This window comes from Nannobrachium achirus, assembly GCF_963921795.1.
Source record: "Nannobrachium achirus genome assembly, chromosome: 2".
Lineage (NCBI taxonomy): Eukaryota > Metazoa > Chordata > Actinopteri > Myctophiformes > Myctophidae > Nannobrachium > Nannobrachium achirus.
In genome coordinates this window covers 44748703-44772383 of record NC_137811.1, presented here as the reverse complement: position 1 = coordinate 44772383, position 23681 = coordinate 44748703, and the positions used below count along the sequence as shown (strand labels likewise).

The 23681-nt window shown below is 41.8% G+C and overlaps 1 protein-coding gene across 1 annotated transcript in view; it reads right to left on the bottom strand.

Annotated features, from left to right (window-relative positions):
- Nucleotides 1-23214, bottom strand: part of LOC308298614 (transmembrane protein 65-like) — a gene marked incomplete at both ends in the record, with an annotated part of 38182 nt that extends 14968 nt beyond the window's left edge. The window contains one exon of the mRNA XM_080742257.1: nt 22902-23214. Within this exon, the coding sequence (XP_080598383.1) occupies nt 22902-23214 (313 nt within the window). The remainder of the gene's footprint in view (nt 1-22901) is intronic.
- Between the last annotated feature and the right edge of the window lie 467 nt (nt 23215-23681).

The window sequence follows — 23681 nt, the reverse complement described above, 5'->3', positions numbered from 1 at the left end:
CAATTGATAATAATTGATAATAATGGGCCTCATTCGCCAACAGTTCTTCTTAGACCCACTTTAATTAAGACGTTTTTACGGTAATTTTGGCATACAACAATGGGCCTCATTCACCAATGGCTCTTACGAATATAGATTAGAGACACTCAATGAACACATTGCATGGCAAAGGACTAGCTCACGTGTAATTACTTAGCTGTAATCAATAATAAGCAGTAATAGGAAGTTTATTTCAATTTAAAGATATATTCTCCAGAACACCTGGAGAAAAAAATAAATAATGAGCATGCCTAATTGAAGTAATGTAAAAACGTTTTAGTTTTTTTCACCATGGCAACCATGTGAGGGAATCTAAACTCAGTGCTGTACAGTAAGTAGATTGATAGCTCCAACTCAGCCGAGAGCAGAGAAGCATACACTTTGCCTGACAGGTCCTCGAGAATAAGCCTGGCTGGTGATGAAGCAAGTCCTTTTCAGTGCTGCTGTGGCACTGGTCCCAGACTCATAAAACTGGAGTACACCCGATTGGCTGCCCCTGGATCAGTTATCAGACCGATTAATTACAGTTCTGTAAGGGGGAAACCAGTGTCACCAGCCCAGCCCACCAACCAACAAGCACCATTGGTCGTGTTCGCTGGCGGGAAGCCAGCACGGGGAGGGCAGTTTCTGTCATTGTACCAACAACTCCTACAGGTTGGTTGGTTGGGCATCTGTTCATCAGGGAGTGGAACTGGGATGGGAAAGAGGGTGTGGCGCATTCCCCATGAAAAAGTGCAATGTCAAGTGTATGGAGACACATGATTGTCTACGCCACTGTTTTCCAAACAGTGGGTCTATATACAGTACATACGTACCTTTAGGGTCTCCCACTGGTCTATACCCTCCCCAAGACATCAGTTGAGCTATTGTAATTTGCGGTTAGGGTTAGGGTTAGAGATAAGGTTTGTATTGGGGAGAGTCGGACCAACGCAAACATCAGAGTAATTCATGTTGGAACAATAACACACAGTAGTGTATATTAGTGCTTGCTTCACATGCCACCACAGATCCCGACAGTTTTTGAGCAGAACCACGCTCATGCACATGTGTGCACTTGCGTGCCCGTGAGACTGCGTTCTCAATGCTACTGTCACATTGCTACATGTATGATAGCCTGTACCGTAGTAGTAGCGTACATGCTATACTGTAGTAGTAGCGTATCATGCAGATTAGTTCTGATTAAGTCTGACTACAGTGATGTCACCTGTTGCTTATCGAACATCCGCCATGATGTTGCCAGGTAAACTCTGTGCATAGAAACATAGGAAAAAGACAGACCAATGCTCCTTTCTTGGACATTTTGTGGTTGTGAGAATTTTATTTTTTTATATGTGGACTTCAGCCAAGTGAGCTAGCACATAATAAGCTAAAATTTACACTTGTTGGCCTAGCGGTCCAGGCACATACCACATAGACTCTGATGTCTGACAGCACGTCGCAGGATCGAGTCCCAATCCCGATGGCCTTTGCTGCATGTCACGACCCATCTCTTTCTTCCTGTTTCCTCTCTACCTATTGTACTATTTATTAATAAAGGCAAACATATCTTTAAAAAAATATATATCTTGGGCATATAATTACACTGCGGTAGTTTAGAATATGTAGCGGCCCCGTTTTGAAAATCCCCCCCTCCCCAGTTAGAAAATCCCCACCATATCAGTGATTGACCCCCAAAGACGAAGAATGAGGCCAAAATGAAAGAATGCAGCTGAATCTAGAAAGCCAACGGAAGATCTATATTTTCATCATTTCTCCCCCTCCTTTGGGACTCATAGAAGCATTTATGAGGTTTCCCCCAGCATTGATCTGCTGTTATTGCATGGGCCCCGCATGGTGTCTTCTGAGTTCAGATGTTTAACACTCCCCCCCATTGACAACATACATTTTCCCCTTCTTCTACAGTTCTCCTTTTGGAGGCATGAATTTATAGCACGGACATCTACACGTATCATTCAGATTTTTTCAGATTCCATTACATTTGGCTATGATTGCCTTTCAACGTGTTTGGGAGGAGCCTATTTTACAAAAAACTGTAAAGACTCATTAAACACAGTGTCTGATTTATCCAAAATTTGAATGACACATTAGGGTGCCACAAATATAAAAAAAATTGAACTGTATGTTTATATAAGTATTTATGTACGTAATACGTATATATAAATGCTTTTCTTTTCGCAGCCTCTTCGTGTCTTACTGGCTGCAACCCACAATTTAAGATTTTTTTTATAATCTGTACAGAGTCAATAACATGTCAAGGTTAGAATGCTGGGCTTGTCTCAGAAAGGTTTTTTTTACAAATAATTCCTGTTTCAGATTTTGCCATAAAGAATAGATATACATCTGACAATGGCACGCCTAGCTGTACGTAAACTGTGTAGTCTTGTTGCTTCCACACACACACACACACACACACACACACACACACACACACACGCACCCACGCACGCACGCACGCACGCACACGCACGCACGCACGCACGCACGCACGCACGCACGCACACACACACACACATACAATGACATTTACAAATACCTACTACGCAAATGTCACTTGGAGGCAACCCATAATGTTAACATACTGTAAAACTTAAAATCAAAATAAATGTGTAAAATAATTCAAATCCCTAAAATCACTTAAAAGAAAAACCTGTGGATTACTTCCTAGTCTCAAATCACTCAAGGATCAACAGATATTCATGAGACAATAAACTAAATATGCTGAGCTATCTTTGTAATCCTCTCAAGTTTCATGAAAGGCCTCCTCAAAAAACACAACAAAGTGTAATATGCAAGTTGCATAATGCAAATATAGTGGGGTCCTTGTTTCATCAGCTGATGGGCCGTTTGCCTGCAACATGTTGAAGACCTCTGTTGTAGAATGTACAGTATGTGTAGTGTATATATATTGTGCATCTAAGATCACCCCGGTCCAGTGGAAAGGCTCCAGCCATTACCTAGCCAAGGACATTTCAGCAATATTCTCTTATGATTCATGGCATTGGAACAACAGGAAACATCACCCACACCCACACATTGAATACAAGGCCTGGCTAGCGAGGGCACTCATTACATGATGAGCAGTGATTACTGAAGATTCTGTTCATCAGTGTCAAGGTTGAACTGCACTATGCCTCCAATTGGAAATTAGTCAACAAAGAAAGCATAGTAAAATAAACTTTGAATCATGTGGACTGTGGAGCTCAGGATCTATATGATTCATCCACATGTAAACGACATGGCTCCAAAGTGGATCTCAAACTTCATGTAGCCAGTCTGTGACTTCTATAATCTATGATCGAAATGGACAAGATTAGAGACCCACACACGCACGCTCGCACGCACGCTCGCACGCACGCACGCACGCACGCACGCACGCACGCACGCACGCACACACACACACACACACACACACACACACACACACACACACACACACACCTTATAGACAGCTTGTCTCCTACACACCGTAATGAGGTCAAGTTTATATTAAACCCTTTATAAATCTCCCTAGATACACCACGCTGGTGACAGCAATGATGTTCCTTAATGCAGAGATTAAATTAACTGAGACAACCCAAAACAATGCTTGATCAAGCAGCTGAGATTCTATTTATGGCAATGAAAAACATCCTTGTTCATAATAATTGAAATGTCTCCAGAGGACATAAGGCAATATAATATATTTGCATAAAAATGTATCTGGACCTGCTGCTCAGAACAGCAGAGGACATTCAAAAAGCAAAGGCTCAAGTCACAATATTCAGATAGCCAACTCTGTAGTTAGTTAGACAAGTCAGCCAACGAATCAGAATGCCAAATCACCAGCTTGGCAAACTGCAAGTTAATCCTTTTCTCCTTTGGACAAAATAACCCCTCTTAACTCCCAGTTTTTTGTCTATAGTGGGAAAATCAGCATTGATTTATGTGACAAAAGTGTCAAATGACTTTGCAATAGTCATGGGTATTTATATTAGATCTGGAAAGAAACACAATACCCGGGTACAGACGTGCACGAAATGTTCAGGCAAAGAGCAGTAAAGCCTGCAGACAAAGCCCCTGGCACAGAAAGGTATAGGCTACTAGCCTACTGGCAATGGGAAAGAAGTCAATCACCCATTTTTGCTGGGCCAAGTAATGAACTGCTCAAATGCACCGCTCACATCAAAATGGGTTTGATTTTATACTACACAGCATACAGAACCCTGGCCACGATGAAAGATGGACATTTTCTGGGGATTTAAGTGCTGCTTCATCGTCATGACACTGCAGGCTGCAAAGTGTTTCGAGTCCTGTATCACCCTGACTTTCAGCTCTTATGCATTAATGTGCAGCAAGGTTACAGCCAACTCTGGGGGCATGAGGCTGAGGCACATACCAAGGAGGAGACAACCAGCAAGGATTGTGTACAATGTGTAGATTGTTCACGTGACCTGAGGCTGTCATGCAGTTTTGTAATATACATGAGGCAGCTATTGAAAAATTACACTGTTGTATTGCCCATACCGTAACTATTTTCCAAAGGAGACACAAACACATCCCTATACTGAGGATTACTGTTTACAATGGTAGGACGGATGCACAGGGCAACAGTTCACCACAGCTCCCTGACACAGGTAACCTCTTAAAACCCAAGTGGTTAATGACCGGGGTCCCACAGGGCTCTGTACTTGGTCTGCTCCTTTCTTCTCTCTACAACAAATATCTAATAGCTGAACTCACGTCACATTAGGGTGAGTTTCGGCTATTTTCGCTGAATGTTTCCCTGAGAATAGCGATGCCAGTGTTCATGTGGTTGACTGCAGTCAAACAGTTCTCCAGTCAGAGTGGAGAGCCAGGCAATCAATGTGAGCCAGCAAGGGTGAGCTCTCCAAAGACGCGTCCTCACATGGGAGGTTAGCATTTCGCCAGGTTAGCATTCACCAGCGTTGGCAGGTTAGCATTTCACCAGCGTTAGTTCTGACGCGCCGTCCTCGCGGTGAGGACGCTCGGACAGTTCGCCCTCCCTCATGTGAGCTAGACAAACCAACCAGCCTGCAATAGAGTAAAATATGATTCAAGTAGGGACAACCTTGAATGAAGATGAAGGTGAAAGCAAATCAGGCAACCAATCAACCAGTCAGTGAACAAGTCAGCAAGCTAGCTAGCCTATAGTGTGTAACTTAAACCTGGGATGACAATCTTGTATAAAGTTGGTTGCGTCCACATACCAGTCAATCAATCAATAAGAATACAGTACACAGTAAACAGTACACCAGCCCACCTGTTAACATCTGTAATAGGACTTAGCAAACTAACAAAATAACCTCTCAGCCAGCCTGCATTGTGTATACACTTAGTCTGGGATCACTTCACTTTTCGGGGTTGTAACCGGTCTGGAGCGGAAACCACAACACGTCATGTTGTAGTACTGAAAGGACTACAATTTGCCGGAAAGATCAAACCGGATTCAGTTTTAACCCAAAATATTCCCCTGCGCTCAAGGACATACTTTTAGGGACTACCTAATAAACTTCTTTATGCGGAGTAGTTTTGCTTTTGAAAAATTCGTTTGGTACATGCATCTTTTAGTCCAACTGTTAGCGACAAACCCCAGATAGGCAGAATGGACAGACGGTCCATCATTTACTTTATTCTGCTTCTTTCTGGTGATATTGAGGTTCATCCAGGTCCCGTAGTCACTCGGCAAGCCGCCCGTCTCACGAGGGAATTACAGCTGCTTTCCGAGACAAAGAAGAACCCCAGCGGAGGAAACATCGACACGGGTTCTACTGGTGACGAGTGCTATGGCTGCCCACGCGGCTCTCTACAGCAAAGCTCCAACATTGAGGCTACTCGTGACCAGCTCGCGGCCGTGGTTTTCGAGCCGCCGCCCGATAACAACAGCGCCGACGTGGACCTGGATGTCCCCCTGCCGCCCCCCCTCGTCACCGAGGATGCTGGTGCCCAGCTCGCAGCCGCTGGATCGCCGGAGATGTCCGTCGAGCCGGATGCCCCCCCGCTGGTCCCGCCACCCCCCAGGGATCGTGATCAGTCGTGGCTGGCGCAATATCTTGGCTTTGAAGCTGTCGGCGCCGCCACACCGATCCCCCGTGCGGTCGAAAAGGCATGGATCTCCTCCTGTTTGAGCTCACAGTCAACACAGGAACCTGAGCTCACCCCCACCCCCACCGCTCCCACACTTCAGTCTCAACTACAACCGGACTATGATGACCACCTCCCCCCCACGACAAACTTTCCTGTCTCGGTCGAAGACAAAGAGCCCCCCTGCTCCGACGTTGGTTCGATCACTACAGAGAACATGCACTCTGTTGTTTTTGCTAAACCAGGTCTTCATCATGTCCATTTAAACATCAATAGCTTGAATCCCAAAAAGCTGGAGTTAATTAAGGGAATGTTTCATGACGGTAAGGTAAAGATTTTATCCTTCTCTGAAACTAAACTTGATGACTCGTTTACGGATGCTAGCATTGAAATTGCCAACTATACTGTAATCAGAAACGATAGAAACAGGTATGGAGGCGGAGTTTGCATGTATGTACATAATGATGTCAATTTTATGCCCCGTCCAGACTTACACCACAGTTCTCTTGAAACTGTATGGATTGAGGTAATCTTTGAACATGCAAAAAACATACTAGTATGCGCTGTCTATAGACCACCTGATCAGAATGACTTCTTTGAGCTGTTTGATGAGAGCTTAGCAAAGGTGGACGGTACTGAGTGTCACATTTTGGGCGACTGGAATGTGGACATTTTGCGTAAAGACGCACCCATGTTCAAGTCCTTTGATGGGTTATGCAATCAATACAGCCTCACTCAGCTTGTCACAGTACCCACCAGGGTGACAGAGCACTCTCAAACCCTCATAGATCTCGTCGTAACCACTGACAAGTCCAAAGTCACCGCTAGCGGGGCTATTGTATGCCGTACTTGGCCCTCTGCTTTTCTCCCTGTACACCAAATCCCTTGGTGCTGTAATCTCTGCTCACAATCTATCCTATCACTGCTACGCTGATGACACTCAACTGTTTTTGTCCTTCCCCCCTTCTGCCACCCAGGTGGAAGAACGCATTGCTGCATGTCTGGCCGACATCTCACAGTGGATGTCAGCCCACCACCTTAAGCTGAACCCGGACAAGACGGAGCTACTCTTCTTCCCAGCTAAGTCTTGCCCCATGCAAGATCTCACTATTTCCATAGATAATGCATTGGTGACTTCAGTTCCTACTGCTAGAAACCTTGGTGTGGTCCTGGACAGCCAGCTATCATTCAAGGCACACATTGCATCAGTCACCCGGTCCTGTAGGTTCACACTCTATAACATCCGTAAAGTCAGACCCTTCCTCACCCAGGAGGCAGCCCAGCTCCTCATTCAGACATCTGTCATATCGAAGCTTGACTATTGTAACTCTCTCCTCACTGGTCTCCCGGCATGTGCGCTTAAACCTCTCCAACTGATCCAAAATGCCGCGGCACGACTGGTCTTCAACCAGCCTAAGTTCTCACATGTCTCTCCCCTTCTCCGCAGCCTCCACTGGCTCCCGGTTGCGGCCCGCACTGAATACAAAACACTGATGCTGACCTTCAAAGCAGCCAAGGGTATGGCTCCTCCATACCTCCAAAACCTGATCAACCCCTACACCCCCACCCGTTCACTTAGATCAGCCACCACAGGGATGCTGACAGAACCCTCGCTAAAAACTCCAGGGCAAAAATCCACTCGTCCGAGACAGTTTGCCCTCCTGGCCCCCAAGATGTGGAATAAACTCCCTGCCGCACTTAGAACAACGGACTCACTCGCTAGCTTTCGCCGTGGACTGAAGACTCACCTTTTCAGACTCCACCTAAACCCTTAGCACTACAGAAAAATCAGTGACCATACATGAAGCTAGTTAGCATTAGTTTTTTGTCTTTAGGTTTTTAGAACTTTGATTTTACTGTGTTTTTTCTAGATAGATAACCATTTGCATTTGTTATATTGTTGATGATGTTCTGACATATTATCTTGTTCATTATTGTGATGTTATTTGCTTATTGTAAGTCGCTTTGGATCAAAAGCGTCTGCTAAATGCCTAAACTGTAAACTGTAAACTGTCTTAGTGATCATTATATGATCTACTCTACCCGAAAAATACACAAACCCAAAGCTAGTGGCCACAGAACTGTCGTTGCTAGAAGCCTGAAGAACTACTCCAGTGAGGCTTTTAATCTCAAACTAGCGGGTGTAGACTTTTCCCCAGAGCTGCAGTGTACAGATGTCGAGGAAGCATGGTGCGGTTTTAAAACCAAATTGACCGATGCTCTAGACGACGTGGCCCCCTTGAATACCACCAGGGTTAAAGCCCGCCAAGAGCCATGGTATAACTCAGATATTGCAGAATCAGCTAAACTCAGAGACAAAAAATACGATGAAAAACGAAAGTGCTGCAAAAAGCTCAAGAAAAAATTCAACCATGACCTCAAAAAACACATTGAGCATCTTACTGCTCAATGCAAGAGACTTAGAAACCAGACAACCGCCCTAGTTAGATCCGCCAAAAAAAACTACATCGACGACAAAATCGATGAATACAAAAACAACCCACGAGACCTATGGAAGTTGCTTAACAACCAATTAGGCTTAAAATCAAAAACCATATGCCACAACATAAACATCAAAACGGACGCCGCTCTCATTTCTGACAAAGGTGAAGTGGCTACCCATTTTAACAAAACCTTTACCACCACAGCCCGTTCACTGGTCAAAAGACTGGTCGCCCCATCTGGGGGGTATGGTGAAGAATTTGTTAATACATTCTACAAAAAACTGGGCGTCAGTAAAGACAGCTTTAAACTTTCCACAGTGACAACTGATGAAGTGTTTAAAAAATTGAGCGCCCTACCTCAACACAAGGCCACTGGCCTTGATAAAATCCCAGCTAGATTCAGCAAGAGCCGTTGGCCGCCGCGTCCACGTCCATGGACGCGGCCGTGGACGCGTCCATGGACGCGGACGCGAAAAAAACGTCCATGGACGCGGCCGTGGACGCGTCCATGGACGCGGACGCGAAAAAAACGTCCGTGGACGCGAGGCCGCGTCCACGGACGCAAACGGCCGGCCGTCCCGGCCGTGGACGCGGCCGTGGACGAGGCCGTGGACGCAGACGGCCGGGGACGCGGCCGTGGACGAGGCCGCGGACGTGGACGCAAACGGCCGGCCGTGGACGAGTCCATGGACGAGGCCGCGAAAAAAAGGCAGCGAAAAAAAAAAAAAAAAGTGTCTATTGTATGTATTTTTTGATGGAGAATTCAAATATGACCTTCTTTTTTGCATAGGACAACTCTAACCTGCATCAATTGGTATTTTATAATTGCCAATTGTACCCTATCCATCTGAAAAACAAATTGGATGTCTATTGTATGTATTTTTTGATGGAGAATTCAAATATTACCTTCTTTTTGGGATAGGACAACTCTAACCTGCATCAATTGGTATTTTATAATTGCCAATTGTACCCTATCCATCTCAAAAACAAATTGGATGTCTATTGTATGTATTTTTTGATGGGGAATTCAAATGTTACCTTCTTTTTTAGATAGGACAACTCTAACCTGCATCAATTGGTGCATCAACCTACTATCTATCTATCTATCTATCTATCTATCTATCTATCTATCTATCTATCTATCTATCCATCTATCCATCTATCCATCTATCTATCCATCTATTTATTTATACTTCACCTTTAGTCCAGAAGAGAGTTCAGCATCAGGAACTTGCACACATGTAACTGTGTCATGACTGTGTCATGGAGCTAAAACAGGGCTATGTTAAATACTCAAAATGACTCTGATGGACCAATCAGGGTGGTGGTGGGGGGAGGGATCAACAATAGACAGAAACTGGATAATGCTTTGTTAACTGTCCCACCTAAGTCCCTGCTAGTCTGAACAAACATCACCTTCCCTCTCATAACACTACTACTACTACATTTATATAAAGCTGCTCTTGCATTTGAATTCTAGTCTGACACAAGTTAAGGTTAACTTAGGTAGTATTTCATTTTGCTGGCTTTTAGGGTCTGTGTGTGAGTGTGTAGGCTCACAAATTATTATAATTGTCATTAAGTGACTCTATCCATCTATCTATCTATCTATCTATATATCTATCTATCTATCTATCTATCTATCTATCTATCTATCCATCTATCTATCTATCCATCTATCCATCTATTTATTTATACTTACTGTTTACATTTTCTATAAATATTTATTTCTATATAAAACTCAGTTGTGTGGAGTTATTGTGTGCCTTTTCTTGTAGCTAAAGAGTCCATTTGTTCACTAGACATTAAGTCAAGGTTACTATTTTGAGTTGAAGCTAAGTGTTTTATTGCTTTGTGGTTTAACATGATTTAAAAGGCAAATTCATTGTTATGGTTACTTTAGAAGACTGCTTTTGCATTCATGAGTTAAAAAGAGAGCCAAGCTAATTCAAAGAGTTAAGTTAAAGGAACACAAAACATGACCTAACTCGCTGCCATTGGACAGACAGTTACAACATAGGCCTACTCTTATCTTTCACAGAACAGACAATTATCATTTGTTTTATCTATTTGAGACTATGTAGCTGCTCTATGGGAAATAGAGCATTATATCAGCCTATTCAATTGATAATGACCAATGGGTGCCAGTTTCTAAGTAGTTAACCATATTAACATAACAATATATGTGGCCTAGACATGGATATTGCCCAATCAACTCGTAATCTACAGAAATGTCCACCACATCACACAGTATAAAACTTAGTAGGCTCAGTGGATTCACCTATGTTAAATCATGTCAGGTTAGTTTGGTTCAAGGTTCAAGTATAATAATTTATGAGACAAAAATGTAAACAGCACAAATGTACAATCACATCTCGGCTAGAATGATAACATAAAGTCCTGACTACTCCTTGTTATTGTGGTCCTAAATACTACAATGATTAGTTTGGATGCATTGCTTCTATCATGTCCAATTAAAAATAAATACATTACATACATACAGAAATCTGCCTTCTCCTGTATTGTATTAGTGACATTCATTATAAATAGTAAAATAACAGGACAGAGCAAAAAAGGCCTCTGTTGTGTCTTTATCTGATCACATGCAATCAGACACTCACACTGCACAGCAATATATAAACTTTATTACAGGCTCAAGGCCCACAGGGTAAGAAGACAATACATTACAAAGATAATAATTAAAAAAAACAACAACAGAGAGTACATTCACAAAGCCCCACCGGAGCTAAAGAGGCACTCATGCCAGTGTCCTCTAACGGTAGACGTGTACCTGACAGAGCTTTCCCCACATTGGTTACAGATATAAGGTTTCTCTCCGGTGTGAATTTGTTGGTGTATTTTGATATGTTCCAGTCTAGGAAAGCTCTTTCCACACTGGTCACAGCAATAAGGTTTCTTTCCAGTGTGATTTTTCTGGTGTGCTTTGAGATGATGCATATCACTGAACCTTTTCTCACACTGGACACAGCAGTATATGGCTTCTCACCAGTGTGGATTTTCAGGTGTCTTTTCAGAGCCGTCTTCAGAGTGAACCTTTTCCCACATTGGTGACAGCAGTAAGGTCTCTCTCAAGTGTGAATCTTCTTGTGTTGTACGAGGCTAGATTTTACAGTGAAACGTTTGCCACAGTGTTCACAGCAGTAAGGCTTTTCTTCGGTGTGAAATCTCTGGTGTACTTTCAGAGCAGCCATTAAACTGAACTTTTCCCCACATTGGACACAGCTGTATGGTTTCTCTCCTGTGTGAATTCGTTCATGTATTTTGAGATAAGACAATCGAGTAAAGCTTTTCCCACACTGGTCACAGCAATAGGGCTTCTCTCTAGTGTGAATTCTCTGGTGTTCTTTTAAAATCCCCTTTTGAACAAATCTTTTCCCACACTGGTCACAACAATAAGGTTTCTCTCCAGTATGTGAACGCTTATGATCTTTTAATTGTCCAGACCGAGCAAAATACTTCCCACATTGTTCACAGCTGAATGGCTTCACTCCGGTATGAATTCTCTGGTCTACTTTGAGATAATAAATTGAGCTGAAGGCTTTTTCCACATTGGTCACAACAGCACTGTCTTGGTTTAACTGAGGACAGCACAGGACAGGGAGAGAAAACACACACCTGATAAGAGCCAGATTCACACATTGATCAGCATTTAAGTAACATCATCATTATTATTGTTGAGTCTGAAAAGAACAATACAATGTGATAGATCTTTACACATCTGACCCATAACATTATTAGCAATTCACATGGTTACTATAATAGGTGAGTCTTCTAGCTTTTTAAAAATGTAATATTTCATTAATTCTTTCTCTTACTAAGTGTAACATCCCACTTCTTAATTGTATATTATTTGGAAAGGGTTAGCAAAATGTTTGCCATAAATTCAATGCTGAGTTGCATTTGTTTTCCTACATTTTCCCCTTCAATGTATTATTACAATGTATTTACTATTTCTTACTTAGGTCTACTTAACTTTGTATTTTTACATTATTATATTGATCAACATTAACACATAGTGTGTGTTAGGTTAGGTTAGTTGCAGAGTGTCCACAACTGTCCAGAATACACTGTACATAATAGACTCCAGACTTCAAGTGAAGATGAAATCTCTAGACGGCACCAGCGGCAATTCTGATGAACGGGTGGAACCCAAAGACCATCAAGATCTCTGTAAGTCACAGACTGAGTAAGTCTCCAGATAAACTCACACACATCAAAGTGTTTAAACATTACTTTTATCATTCATGACATAATATCATGTTACTGTTACCTACATGCCTTTATATGGGGAGAACCAAGCAACTTTGACCCAGTTATGATTTTGCTTTTAATAGAAAGGAATCCCTTACATTGTTGTATGTTAAATTACTTTCTGATCTGTTTGTGTTCATTATAACAGCCACAGGAAAGATACATTGTTTCAGATTGTTCCAGAGACTGATGACAGACCCTGGTTGTAGCTCTGTCAGGTACACGTCTACCATTAGTGGACACTGGCATGAGTGGCATGAGTGCCTCTTTAGCTCCGGTGGGGCTTTGTGAATGTACTCTCTGTTGTTGTTTTTTTAAATTATTATCTTTGTAATGTATTGTCTTCTTACCCTGTGGGCCTTGAGCCTGTAATAAAGTGTATATATTGCTGTGCAGTGTGAGTGTCTGATTGCATGTGATCAGATAAAGACACAACAGAGGCCTTTTTTGCTCTGTCCTGTTATTTTACTATTTATAATGAATGTCACTAATACAATACAGGAGAAGGCAGATTTCTGTATGTATGTAATGTATTTATTTTTAATTGGACATGATAGAAGCAATGCATCCAAACTAATCATTGTAGTATTTAGGACCACAATAACAAGGAGTAGTCAGGACTTTATGTTATCATTCTAGCCGAGATGTGATTGTACATTTGTGCTGTTTACATTTTTGTCTCATAAATTATTATACTTGAACCTTGAACCAAACTAACCTGACATGATTTAACATAGGTGAATCCACTGAGCCTACTAAGTTTTATACTGTGTGATGTGGTGGACATTTCTGTAGATTACGAGTTGATTGGGCAATATCCATGTCTAGGCCACATATATTGTTATGTTAATATGGTTAACTACTTAGAAACTGGCACCCATTGGTCATTATCAATTGAATAGGCTGATATAATGCTCTATTTCCCATAGAGCAGCTACATAGTCTCAAATAGATAAAACAAATGATAATTGTCTGTTCTGTGAAAGATAGGAGTAGGCCTATGTTGTAACTGTCTGTCCAATGGCAGCGAGTTAGGTCATGTTTTGTGTTCCTTTAACTTAACTCTTTGAATTAGCTTGGCTCTCTTTTTAACTCATGAATGCAAAAGCAGTCTTCTAAAGTAACCATAACAATGAATTTGCCTTTTAAATCATGTTAAACCACAAAGCAATAAAACACTTAGCTTCAACTCAAAATAGTAACCTTGACTTAATGTCTAGTGAACAAATGGACTCTTTAGCTACAAGAAAAGGCACACAATAACTCCACACAACTGAGTTTTATATAGAAATAAATATTTATAGAAAATGTAAACAGTAAGTATAAATAAATAGATGGATAGATGGATAGATAGATAGATAGATAGATGGATAGATAGATAGATAGATAGATAGATAGATAGATAGATAGATAGATAGATAGATAGAGTCACTTAATGACAATTATAATAATTTGTGAGCCTACACACTCACACACAGACCCTAAAAGCCAGCAAAATGAAATACTACCTAAGTTAACCTTAACTTGTGTCAGACTTGAATTCAAATGCAAGAGCAGCTTTATATAAATGTAGTAGTAGTAGTGTTATGAGAGGGAAGGTGATGTTTGTTCAGACTAGCAGGGACTTAGGTGGGACAGTTAACAAAGCATTATCCAGTTTCTGTCTATTGTTGATCCCTCCCCCCACCACCACCCTGATTGGTCCATCAGAGTCATTTTGAGTATTTAACATAGCCCTGTTTTAGCTCCATGACACAGTCATGACACAGTTCCATGTGTGCAAGTTCCTGATGCTGAACTCTCTTCTGGACTAAAGGTGAAGTATAAATAAATAGATGGATAGATAGATGGATAGATGGATAGATAGATAGATAGATAGATAGATAGATAGATGGATAGATAGATAGATAGATAGATAGATAGATAGATAGATAGATAGATAGATAGTAGGTTGATGCACCAATTGATGCAGGTTAGAGTTGTCCTATCTAGAAAAGAAGGTAACGTTTGAATTCCCCATCAAAAAATACATACAATAGACATCCAATTTGTTTTTGAGATGGATAGGGTACAATTGGCAATTATAAAATACCAATTGATGCAGGTTAGAGTTGTCCTATTCCAAAAAGAAGGTAATATTTGAATTCTCCATCAAAAAATACATACAATAGACATCCAATTTGTTTTTGAGATGGATAGGGTACAATTGGCAATTATAAAATACCAATTGATGCAGGTTAGAGTTGTCCTATTCCAAAAAGAAGGTAATATTTGAATTCTCCATCAAAAAATACATACAATAGACATCCAATTTGTTTTTCAGATGGATAGGGTACAATTGGCAATTATAAAATACCAATTGATGCAGGTTAGAGTTGTCCTATGCAAAAAAGAAGGTCATATTTGAATTCTCCATCAAAAAATACATACAATAGACACCTTTTTTTTCTTTTTTCGCTGCCTTTTTTTCGCGGCCTCGTCCATGGACTCGTCCACGGCCGGCCGTTTGCGTCCACGTCCGCGGCCTCGTCCACGGCCGCGTCCCCGGCCGTCTGCGTCCACGGCCGCGTCCACGGCCGGGACGGCCGGCCGTTTGCGTCCGTGGACGCGGCCTCGCGTCCACGGACGTTTTTTTCGCGTCCGCGTCCATGGACGTGGACGCGGCGGCCAGCGGCTGTCTCTCGCTAGATTTCTCAGAGATTCAGCCGCCACCATTGCTCCAATCATTACCCACATAATTAACCTTTCCATCGAACAGGGTCATGTCCCCCAGGACTTCAAACTAGCAAAAGTAACCCCCCTGCATAAAAAAGGTAGCAAACTAGACCCTGGAAACTACCGCCCCGTTTCCATTCTTAGCTCCATATCCAAAGTCATGGAGAAAATAGTCTACGAACAGATTGCAAGATATCTCGATGAGAATAATCTGATTTACGAGTTCCAATCTGGATTCAGAAAATCCCATTCCACTGACACATGCCTTCTCTATTTGACTGACCAAATCAAACGCGAAGCGGATCAGGGCAAGTATAGTGGCATGGTCATGATGGACCTCCAGAAGGCATTTGACACCGTGGATCATGCTATTCTGATTGAGAAACTAAAAGCCATCGGTCTTGACAGCGCAGCAGTGAGCTGGATGCAATCTTACCTGGTGGGGAGGGAACAGGTGGTGGAGATTAACGATACCCTGTCCCCCCCCCTCCCAGTAAGCTGTGGAGTTCCCCAAGGTAGCATACTGGGACCTCTGTTGTTCCTAATATACGTGAACGACATGGCATCTGCTTGCGACTGCAACCTGTTCCTGTTCGCGGATGACTCGGCTCTCCTAGTCTCGGGCAAGGACCACTTGCAGGTTGAAAAGACACTTAACTCTGAACTGAGTAAGATCTGCACATGGCTTAACGACAACAAATTATCAATTCACCTGGGCAAAACCGAGTCCATCCTCTTTGGATCAAATCATAACCTCAAAAAGGTAGAGAACTTCACAATCAAAGTGGGTGACAAGGTCATAACACGAAAAAACGAAATCTCCTACTTAGGATGTATCCTTGAAGCTAATCTTTCCAGCGAAAAGATGACTTCAAAAGTAATACAAAAAATCAACCAACGAACTCGTTTCCTACAGAGGATCGCCCCAATGGTAAACTTCAACACACTGAAGACCATAGCTGGTGCAATAATCCAGCCCCTCTTTGACTATGGAGTCCACGTATGGTATCGTGACGCCCCACAAGCCCTAAAAACTAAACTCCAAACAGCCCAAAATAAACTAATTAGGGTCCTGCTTAACCTTCCCAATCAGACTCACCTCACCGCTACTCACCAGTTAAGAGTGGGGTGGCTCAGAGTAGATGACAGAGTACAGCAACTTGCAATGGGCCTGGTGTACAAGATACACTACACCACTATGATACCCAAGTACCTGTCAAAATACTTTATAAACGTTAAGGATGTCCATAATTACAACACCAGAGGCAGTGCCACAGATCACGTTCAACCCAGAGTCAACTCAAAGAAAGGGTCGAACTCGTTCTTCTGCTACACCACAAAAATGTGGAATGCCTTACCGAAGGCCATAAAGGAGTGTGGATCACTAGCATCCTTTAAAATTGCCCTAAAAAACCACTTACAGGCAGCAGCCGTTCACAACTGGTAAAAACCTAGCCCAACCCTACCCTCCCTGCCCCTTCCTTGTATATACTGTACATACTGATTGTTTAGACTTACTGTTACCTGCCCCTTCCTTGTATATATTGTATATACTGTACTTAATGATTGTATAGACCTACTGTTTTCTTTTTTTCTTTACATATCTACTGCATAGTACTGTGTTCTATTTGTCTGTTATTCAATGTTATATGAGATACTTTAATGGTTTCCTGTTGAAATAAGCTTAGTCTTTTCATGGATCTCCTTTTAGTAGACCTTGTACCAGTGAACTGTACCGTCATGAATCTGTACATTTTCCTATGCAAACTTCTAATAAAGCCTTCAATCAATCAATAAAGACTGGCAAGACTACGTAACACTAGGCTACTCGAGCATTTTAATAGGGATTGGGGAAACAAACGGGGGGAACCAAATCAAAGCGACGCCGCTTCTTCTAGTGGTTTAGGCGGAAACCAAACGGCCTGTTGTGAACGAACACCAGGCTTTCCCCCAGAAAGCCTGGTAGGCGAGGTTAGTATACACTAAATCCTCAGAGGTGAACTGGGATAAAGATGTGACTTTATGCCCCCTGTGGGAAGCCTGAAGAAGGGTCTTCATATGACTATCAATAGGTCACGGAGCTAGTCAGTCAGCGAGTCAGCCAACAGGACAGCCAGTGGACCATATCCTAACAGTAAATCAGCACAGTCGGTACAGTAACAGGATCTCTGAAGGAGAATGTGTCAGCAAGGTAAGCCCCAGTCATGAAGACAGGCCCCTTGCAAAAGGCCATTAATGGCTGTCCTATGCACACAGTAGACAGTAGTCATGTCAGTGCATTCAATTTTTAATCCTTTATTAGGTTGTAAATGCTGTTCATAATTATATAATTTCTCATCTGCTTTTTGTAAAGCACTGACATGTGTATGTACATCATCAATACTTTGGGTGAACTCCTCCTGACTCTTTGCAATATAAAGCAGTCAAGTAATTATGTTCAAAAGATTTTATAATGCTGTTCGTAAGCTCTTCATGCTCTTGTTGATGTTGTATAAAGACTAATCTTTTTAATAAAAGATGGCTGTTAGATTAGATGTCCTTTATTATCTATCCACTAGGGTAATTCATTTTGCACAAGTCAGTACAGACAAGACAACAAATAAATACACCACAGTTAAAAACAGCAAAAACAGGAGGTAGAAAAAGGGTTCAAGAGAAAAGCAATGTCCTCTGCACACTCGGAGATTGTGCATGTGTGTACTGGCACAAAAGCAGAGGTGATGAGGCCGGCAGTGCACTTTTCTTCTTGAATAAAGGGGAAGCATACCTGTATCTCCTAACTAAGGGCAGGACCAGAACACTGGTGCTGACTGCTGAGGTTGCGAGCAATCTTCTCGTGAATACAGTGAACATACTTCTCTGGCCCTTGATGGCAAGACGCTACCTACTCTGATGTACCATCAAGCTTTGGTTAATATAGCAAAGTGATTTAAACTGCAACAACTTCATTCTCAATCACAATAATCTCATGTGGGATGTGGGGCTGTTTACACAACCATGACAGCACAATATATTTAATAGTAGTTTAATAATAATGTTATTGTGGGATTGTTGTTGTATATAATGTCAGTGTTAAAAGGGCTCATTGTGACAGGTCACCTTTTATCAAGAGATTTATCTGACAATTCCAAAATGTGTGGGTATTGGGTAATACCAGGAGAGGAGAGGAGAGCAAGAAAATGGGAAGAGAGGAGAAATGAAGGGATGAGAGAAGAGAACGTGAGGGTATAGGAGAGGTTCATCTAGGTCAATCAAGAGTACTTTCTGTGATTGTTTGTACAGACCACAAACTGATTCCTGAGGAGAAAAATCAGTTACTGGATAGCAGGTAATGTGATCACGCAGGAATGTGATCAACATTAATATTTATCTGGGCTTGTCAACAGCCACATTCTTTGGTAGTAGGAAGAAACAAACCTACTAAAGCACCTCAAAAGTAAAAACAAACCTACTAAAACCTAAAGCACCAAGATTATGGCAAACTGTCATAATCTTCATCATCTTCCCCTCTTTCATTACCATGTCCAATGTCCATTGCCATTGTTGTCATTAATGTATAACTGCCACCATATTCACCATCATATTTCTCATTGCCATTCAGTGGAATCTAGTTTCATTGTACGCAGGCAGAGTGCAGCTTGGAGAATGGTACAGAATGTTTGCTGTGGTCCAATCAATAAAAGCATCATTAGTACCATCTCAAGCATGGGGTATAAGTAGCCTTCCCTAATTACATTTTGGGTAATCAGTATATTAGCAGACTTATAATGACTGTCCCCAGTTGCACACATCAACATTTACCACAATCATAATCTGATTGCGGGGACATTGTCTAGCACACCAACATTGACTGTATAATATTCAGAAATATCATGAAGGAAAACAATTCAGAAACTACATGAAGCACATGTAAGCTGTTTACAAAGGCACCTGACCATTAAAGGACATATTAACACCTTCTAAGCCTGGCCGTACTCCCTCGGACTTCCTACTTGGTCCAATCAGCCACACGTCTATTCCCGGACTTTTGATATAAATGATAATAATAAAAAAAAAAAACATCGGCCATTCTTCTCTGTGTCTTGTTGGAGCCATCTGAAACGGTTAATATCCTCTCTCAATCATTTTCTGGGACTGGGTGTGATACTCGTAGTATCCAGCAGGCCGCGCCGTTGACTCACATTCTGGATGGATGGGTGGCTAGGAGTGGCCTCCTACTCTCCACGTTGTTGAAACTCGACAAGAAGGACACACAACATGGCTGGTCTTTGTCTCTGTTCGTGGATCGCGGTCTCAATCACGTTCGGGCGCCGCTTCTCTATCGCTCCTTTCCCTGCTTCGCCGCACGTAAACGAATGGAATTGATCTCCCCTCCGCCTCGCCAAAGTAAGATCGCCGACCTCTGCAGGATGAATATGCACGCTGTATCGAGCACTCCATTACGTGTTGTTATCATGTGGGCTTTGTTTTTTTAAAACATGTTTGTAAATAAATGGCTTATTTCTTCGGCGCTACCTCTGTTCAGAGGGTTCTGCCGCGGCTTGCAAGTTATTAAAAGATGAGTGTTTAAATATTTTTCATTTACTGCTTTCTATCGTTTTGTCTATTTTAACCTTTTTAAAACTAAAATGACAATTTTACAAATATTTAATAAGAATCTGTCATTTCTTATAATAGATTTAATCAATTCGATTAACTGTTTCATTCCTATCATACAGTAGATAACAGCAGTGGAGTGGAGCCATAAGCATTCTTACTTTTAACAAAAGCTGTCAATTGCCAACCAGTTGCTCACCCAGATCTCTGTCTATCTGCATCTCAATTGTCCCTCAAGAAATGTTGTTGCACTTTCTTGGCTGCTCACAGTTCTTTCCAATACATCTACCGCATCCTCTTATATTAGCTAAACTTTCAGCAGTATCACCTGTAGTAGCTTCTGTATTAGCACTCCTAAATAATGCAGAAATGCTCCATTGTGTTAAGCTAAGCACAGGCATGAGCGCACATATCAGCTAACTAGTGCCTGAGCACCTGCACGATTACTTTAATAGTGTAGGAGAACGTGCCCTTACTTATGCCTACATAATTTCTCACATTTACATCTCTCTTGCTAAACCACAGTTGCTCTCTGACATAGTCTCTCAAAATGGTATGTGCTATAATGGTATTCCAACCACTCAAATGTGCTTCACAATGTACTTCATATTCACACCATACACACACCACAGCAGTGGAACTCTTATTAGGTGCTCCAGTGCAATACACATCCACACGCTGGCGGCAGTGGTCCTCAACCTGTGGGTCCAAATTATTTTGCGGGGGTATTACTGTAGATTTGCCTAGGACTGCTTTTTGAGCTGTGCAAACCGCTCCTATAAGTGGCTGTGCGGGTGTCTGTAGCCTTTTTCCTCAGCGTTTTGCCATAGTAAAATGTGTGTACGTAGCATAGCCTGTACATCCTAGACTTAAATCCTAGTCTGAAGATGTTATGCAAGCACGACCACCGCTCACTTCACCTTGGGTGTGATTTTTAAAATACTACCAATTATTAGTGTGGTTGCCCTAACAGGGCTTAATTTAACAGGGTTACATTAAAAATGACTGACATCATAGATGTCTGATGTGTTAAAGTATGTCTATATATGGGCATTCCAAGATATGGGCTTAATATTGATTGACATCAGGGATCGACACATATTATGAGCATAAAAGGGACAAAAAAAAATACTAAGACCGAGATCTACATATGGTCCTTAATGCATTAGTGAATACATTTTCCCCATTGACTTGAAAGGGGAAAAGACAAAATGTGTGACTTGCGTCACGGCAACCACACTTGCAATTTCCCAGAGTTGCATCTTTCTAGTATTTTCACAGCCTGCTCTGCGCCCATAAAGTTCATTAACTATGCAGGCCAGAGGATTCTCTGTCCAGTTATAGGCTGCTTTGTCACACTGCAATACAGATAGTGTCATTAGCCAAGGGTATATGTCACAGGATGACTTTATGCGCCATGATTATGCTGGAGAGGCTTGTCATTGATATCAGGCCTTTAACTGCACATTATATTCAGGTTAGACCAGACCACAAGGCTCCTCCAGGTAGACTGCAAATGCTTAAAACTGTAGATTATAGTCATTCAGATATTTGGTCCCAAAGTCAAAACCTGTATAGGCCTATTACTTGGAATCAAGAGAAATATATTACATTTGCCCCCACCAGTGAAAATAAAAGATGTAGGATACAACAACACAGTCTGTTTAGCTGGCTCCTTTTACATCTGATTTTTTTTATTTGTTTTTAAATAAAAATGGCTATAAAATATCGCAGCAATCTCTCTTGACCTTTTTACACAATTTATTTCAAAAGACAACCAACAAAAAAGTAATAAAAAGTCATTTACAAAGTAATATGGTATAATATTACTGTTTTGGCACTACTCGTTACTGGGTAAAGGAATACTATTACTAGTAGTAACTAGTTAACCTATACTGCCCAACACTATCACTATTGGACAATATTGTCTTTAAAAATGCATGCTATTTGCAAAATTAGTAGGTTAGGCCCATACCAGCAAAATATAGGCAAGTCAATCTTAGCTAAATAAGGGCCTGACCCAAAAGAAATTGCAATAGTAATCATTCAGGGTTTTTTATGATCCTTATAGGGTCATCCAAAACATGTTAAAAGTTTCCCATTATATTCTTAGTGGATCAAGGTACATTTTTGGGTGTTCAAGTTTGGGTCTCATCACTTACTATATAGGGGGGGAAATACCCCCCAAAAATCTTCTTTAAATAGTAGGCTATGTGAGGGGTCTAACTAGGGTTTTTTCATGATTCTGAATCCATTGCAAACATTTGTTTTGTACAAAAATATTCCTCGGCAGTCGGGCTAAAAACTGATCCACAAAACTATAGTTTAGTGACGAGTTTTGTGGGGTCGGTTTTTAACCTGAGGAATGTTTTTCAAACCATTACTATTGTAATTTGTTTTGGGTCAAACCTCAGATTGACTATGGCCTAATATCCCAATATATTATGTTTGAATGTGAAGCTGAGAAGATTTCAAACAAATAGACCTAGGCCTATAAGGAAACAATTAAGTTGGAATTGGAATGTTTGTAATAACGTTTTAATAACAATCCTACTGTTTATACATTTGCGCCCAGAATCAGTTATAATCGGGTGTAATATGTCATGTAATCATGCGAATAAGCTAATGATCCTGCAATTATTCGGTTATTATTGGATTATAAGGTATAGAGTCGACCTATAAGGTAAAATGTAATATAGTGCATTGCTGTAACAGCAGCTTAGCCTAAACCCCGTTGTGGAAGGGGTTGCTTACCTTGAGCTATGGCTATGGACTCGAACTTGTGTAGTTCACGCAGTAGGCAGGTGCGTTCCGCTGGGTGAAGGCTATAAATGAAGTCCTTGGCTCCCTGCGGCGAGTTGAGTGGCTCCATGGGTTCCTTCATCGTATGTATGGAACCCAGGTTACACCTCTGCACAAACATCGCCGGCAGATGGGGGGCTGCAAAGTCTACGGCGTACCGTCCCGGTGAAGGCATAGAAGCCGGGTTATGGCCGGCTCTGGCCAGCCCAGTAGCAGCTCTGAGCGAGAGAGAGGGTCGCACAGCTCTCCACAGGCTGGGCAGCATCTCTGACAAGGGGTAGGAAGCACCAAGGATCTATCAGGGGATATTCGGAGGACAAGGCTGTAAGCTACGAACGCACGATTACACGATTGTGACACGATATGACATTCAAGTGTATGACATTACAAAAATAACACGTCGCGTTGGTTAGCCACTACATCTGGAACGAAACTGAGAATGGGCAATTTAAGGACAAAATGCAGGCCCGTGCGAGCAACTAATTAAAGTGTAAATATAGCTACAGTACAATAAGGCCTGACACATTCGCGTATCTGTCAGTAATGTTTATGGTTCGATAAAGCAACTTGCAGGACGTTTCCCGTTTCCTATAGCCTACCTCAGTTGATGCTGCTGCGCTGTCCCGTCCAACAACCACCCCGTAAAAGCCGTTGAAAGACAGATGATGGCCTGGCGCCTACAACCTTATCCAGCTGCTGCTCTATGTTTTGTCATCGATTGAAGCTTCTCGC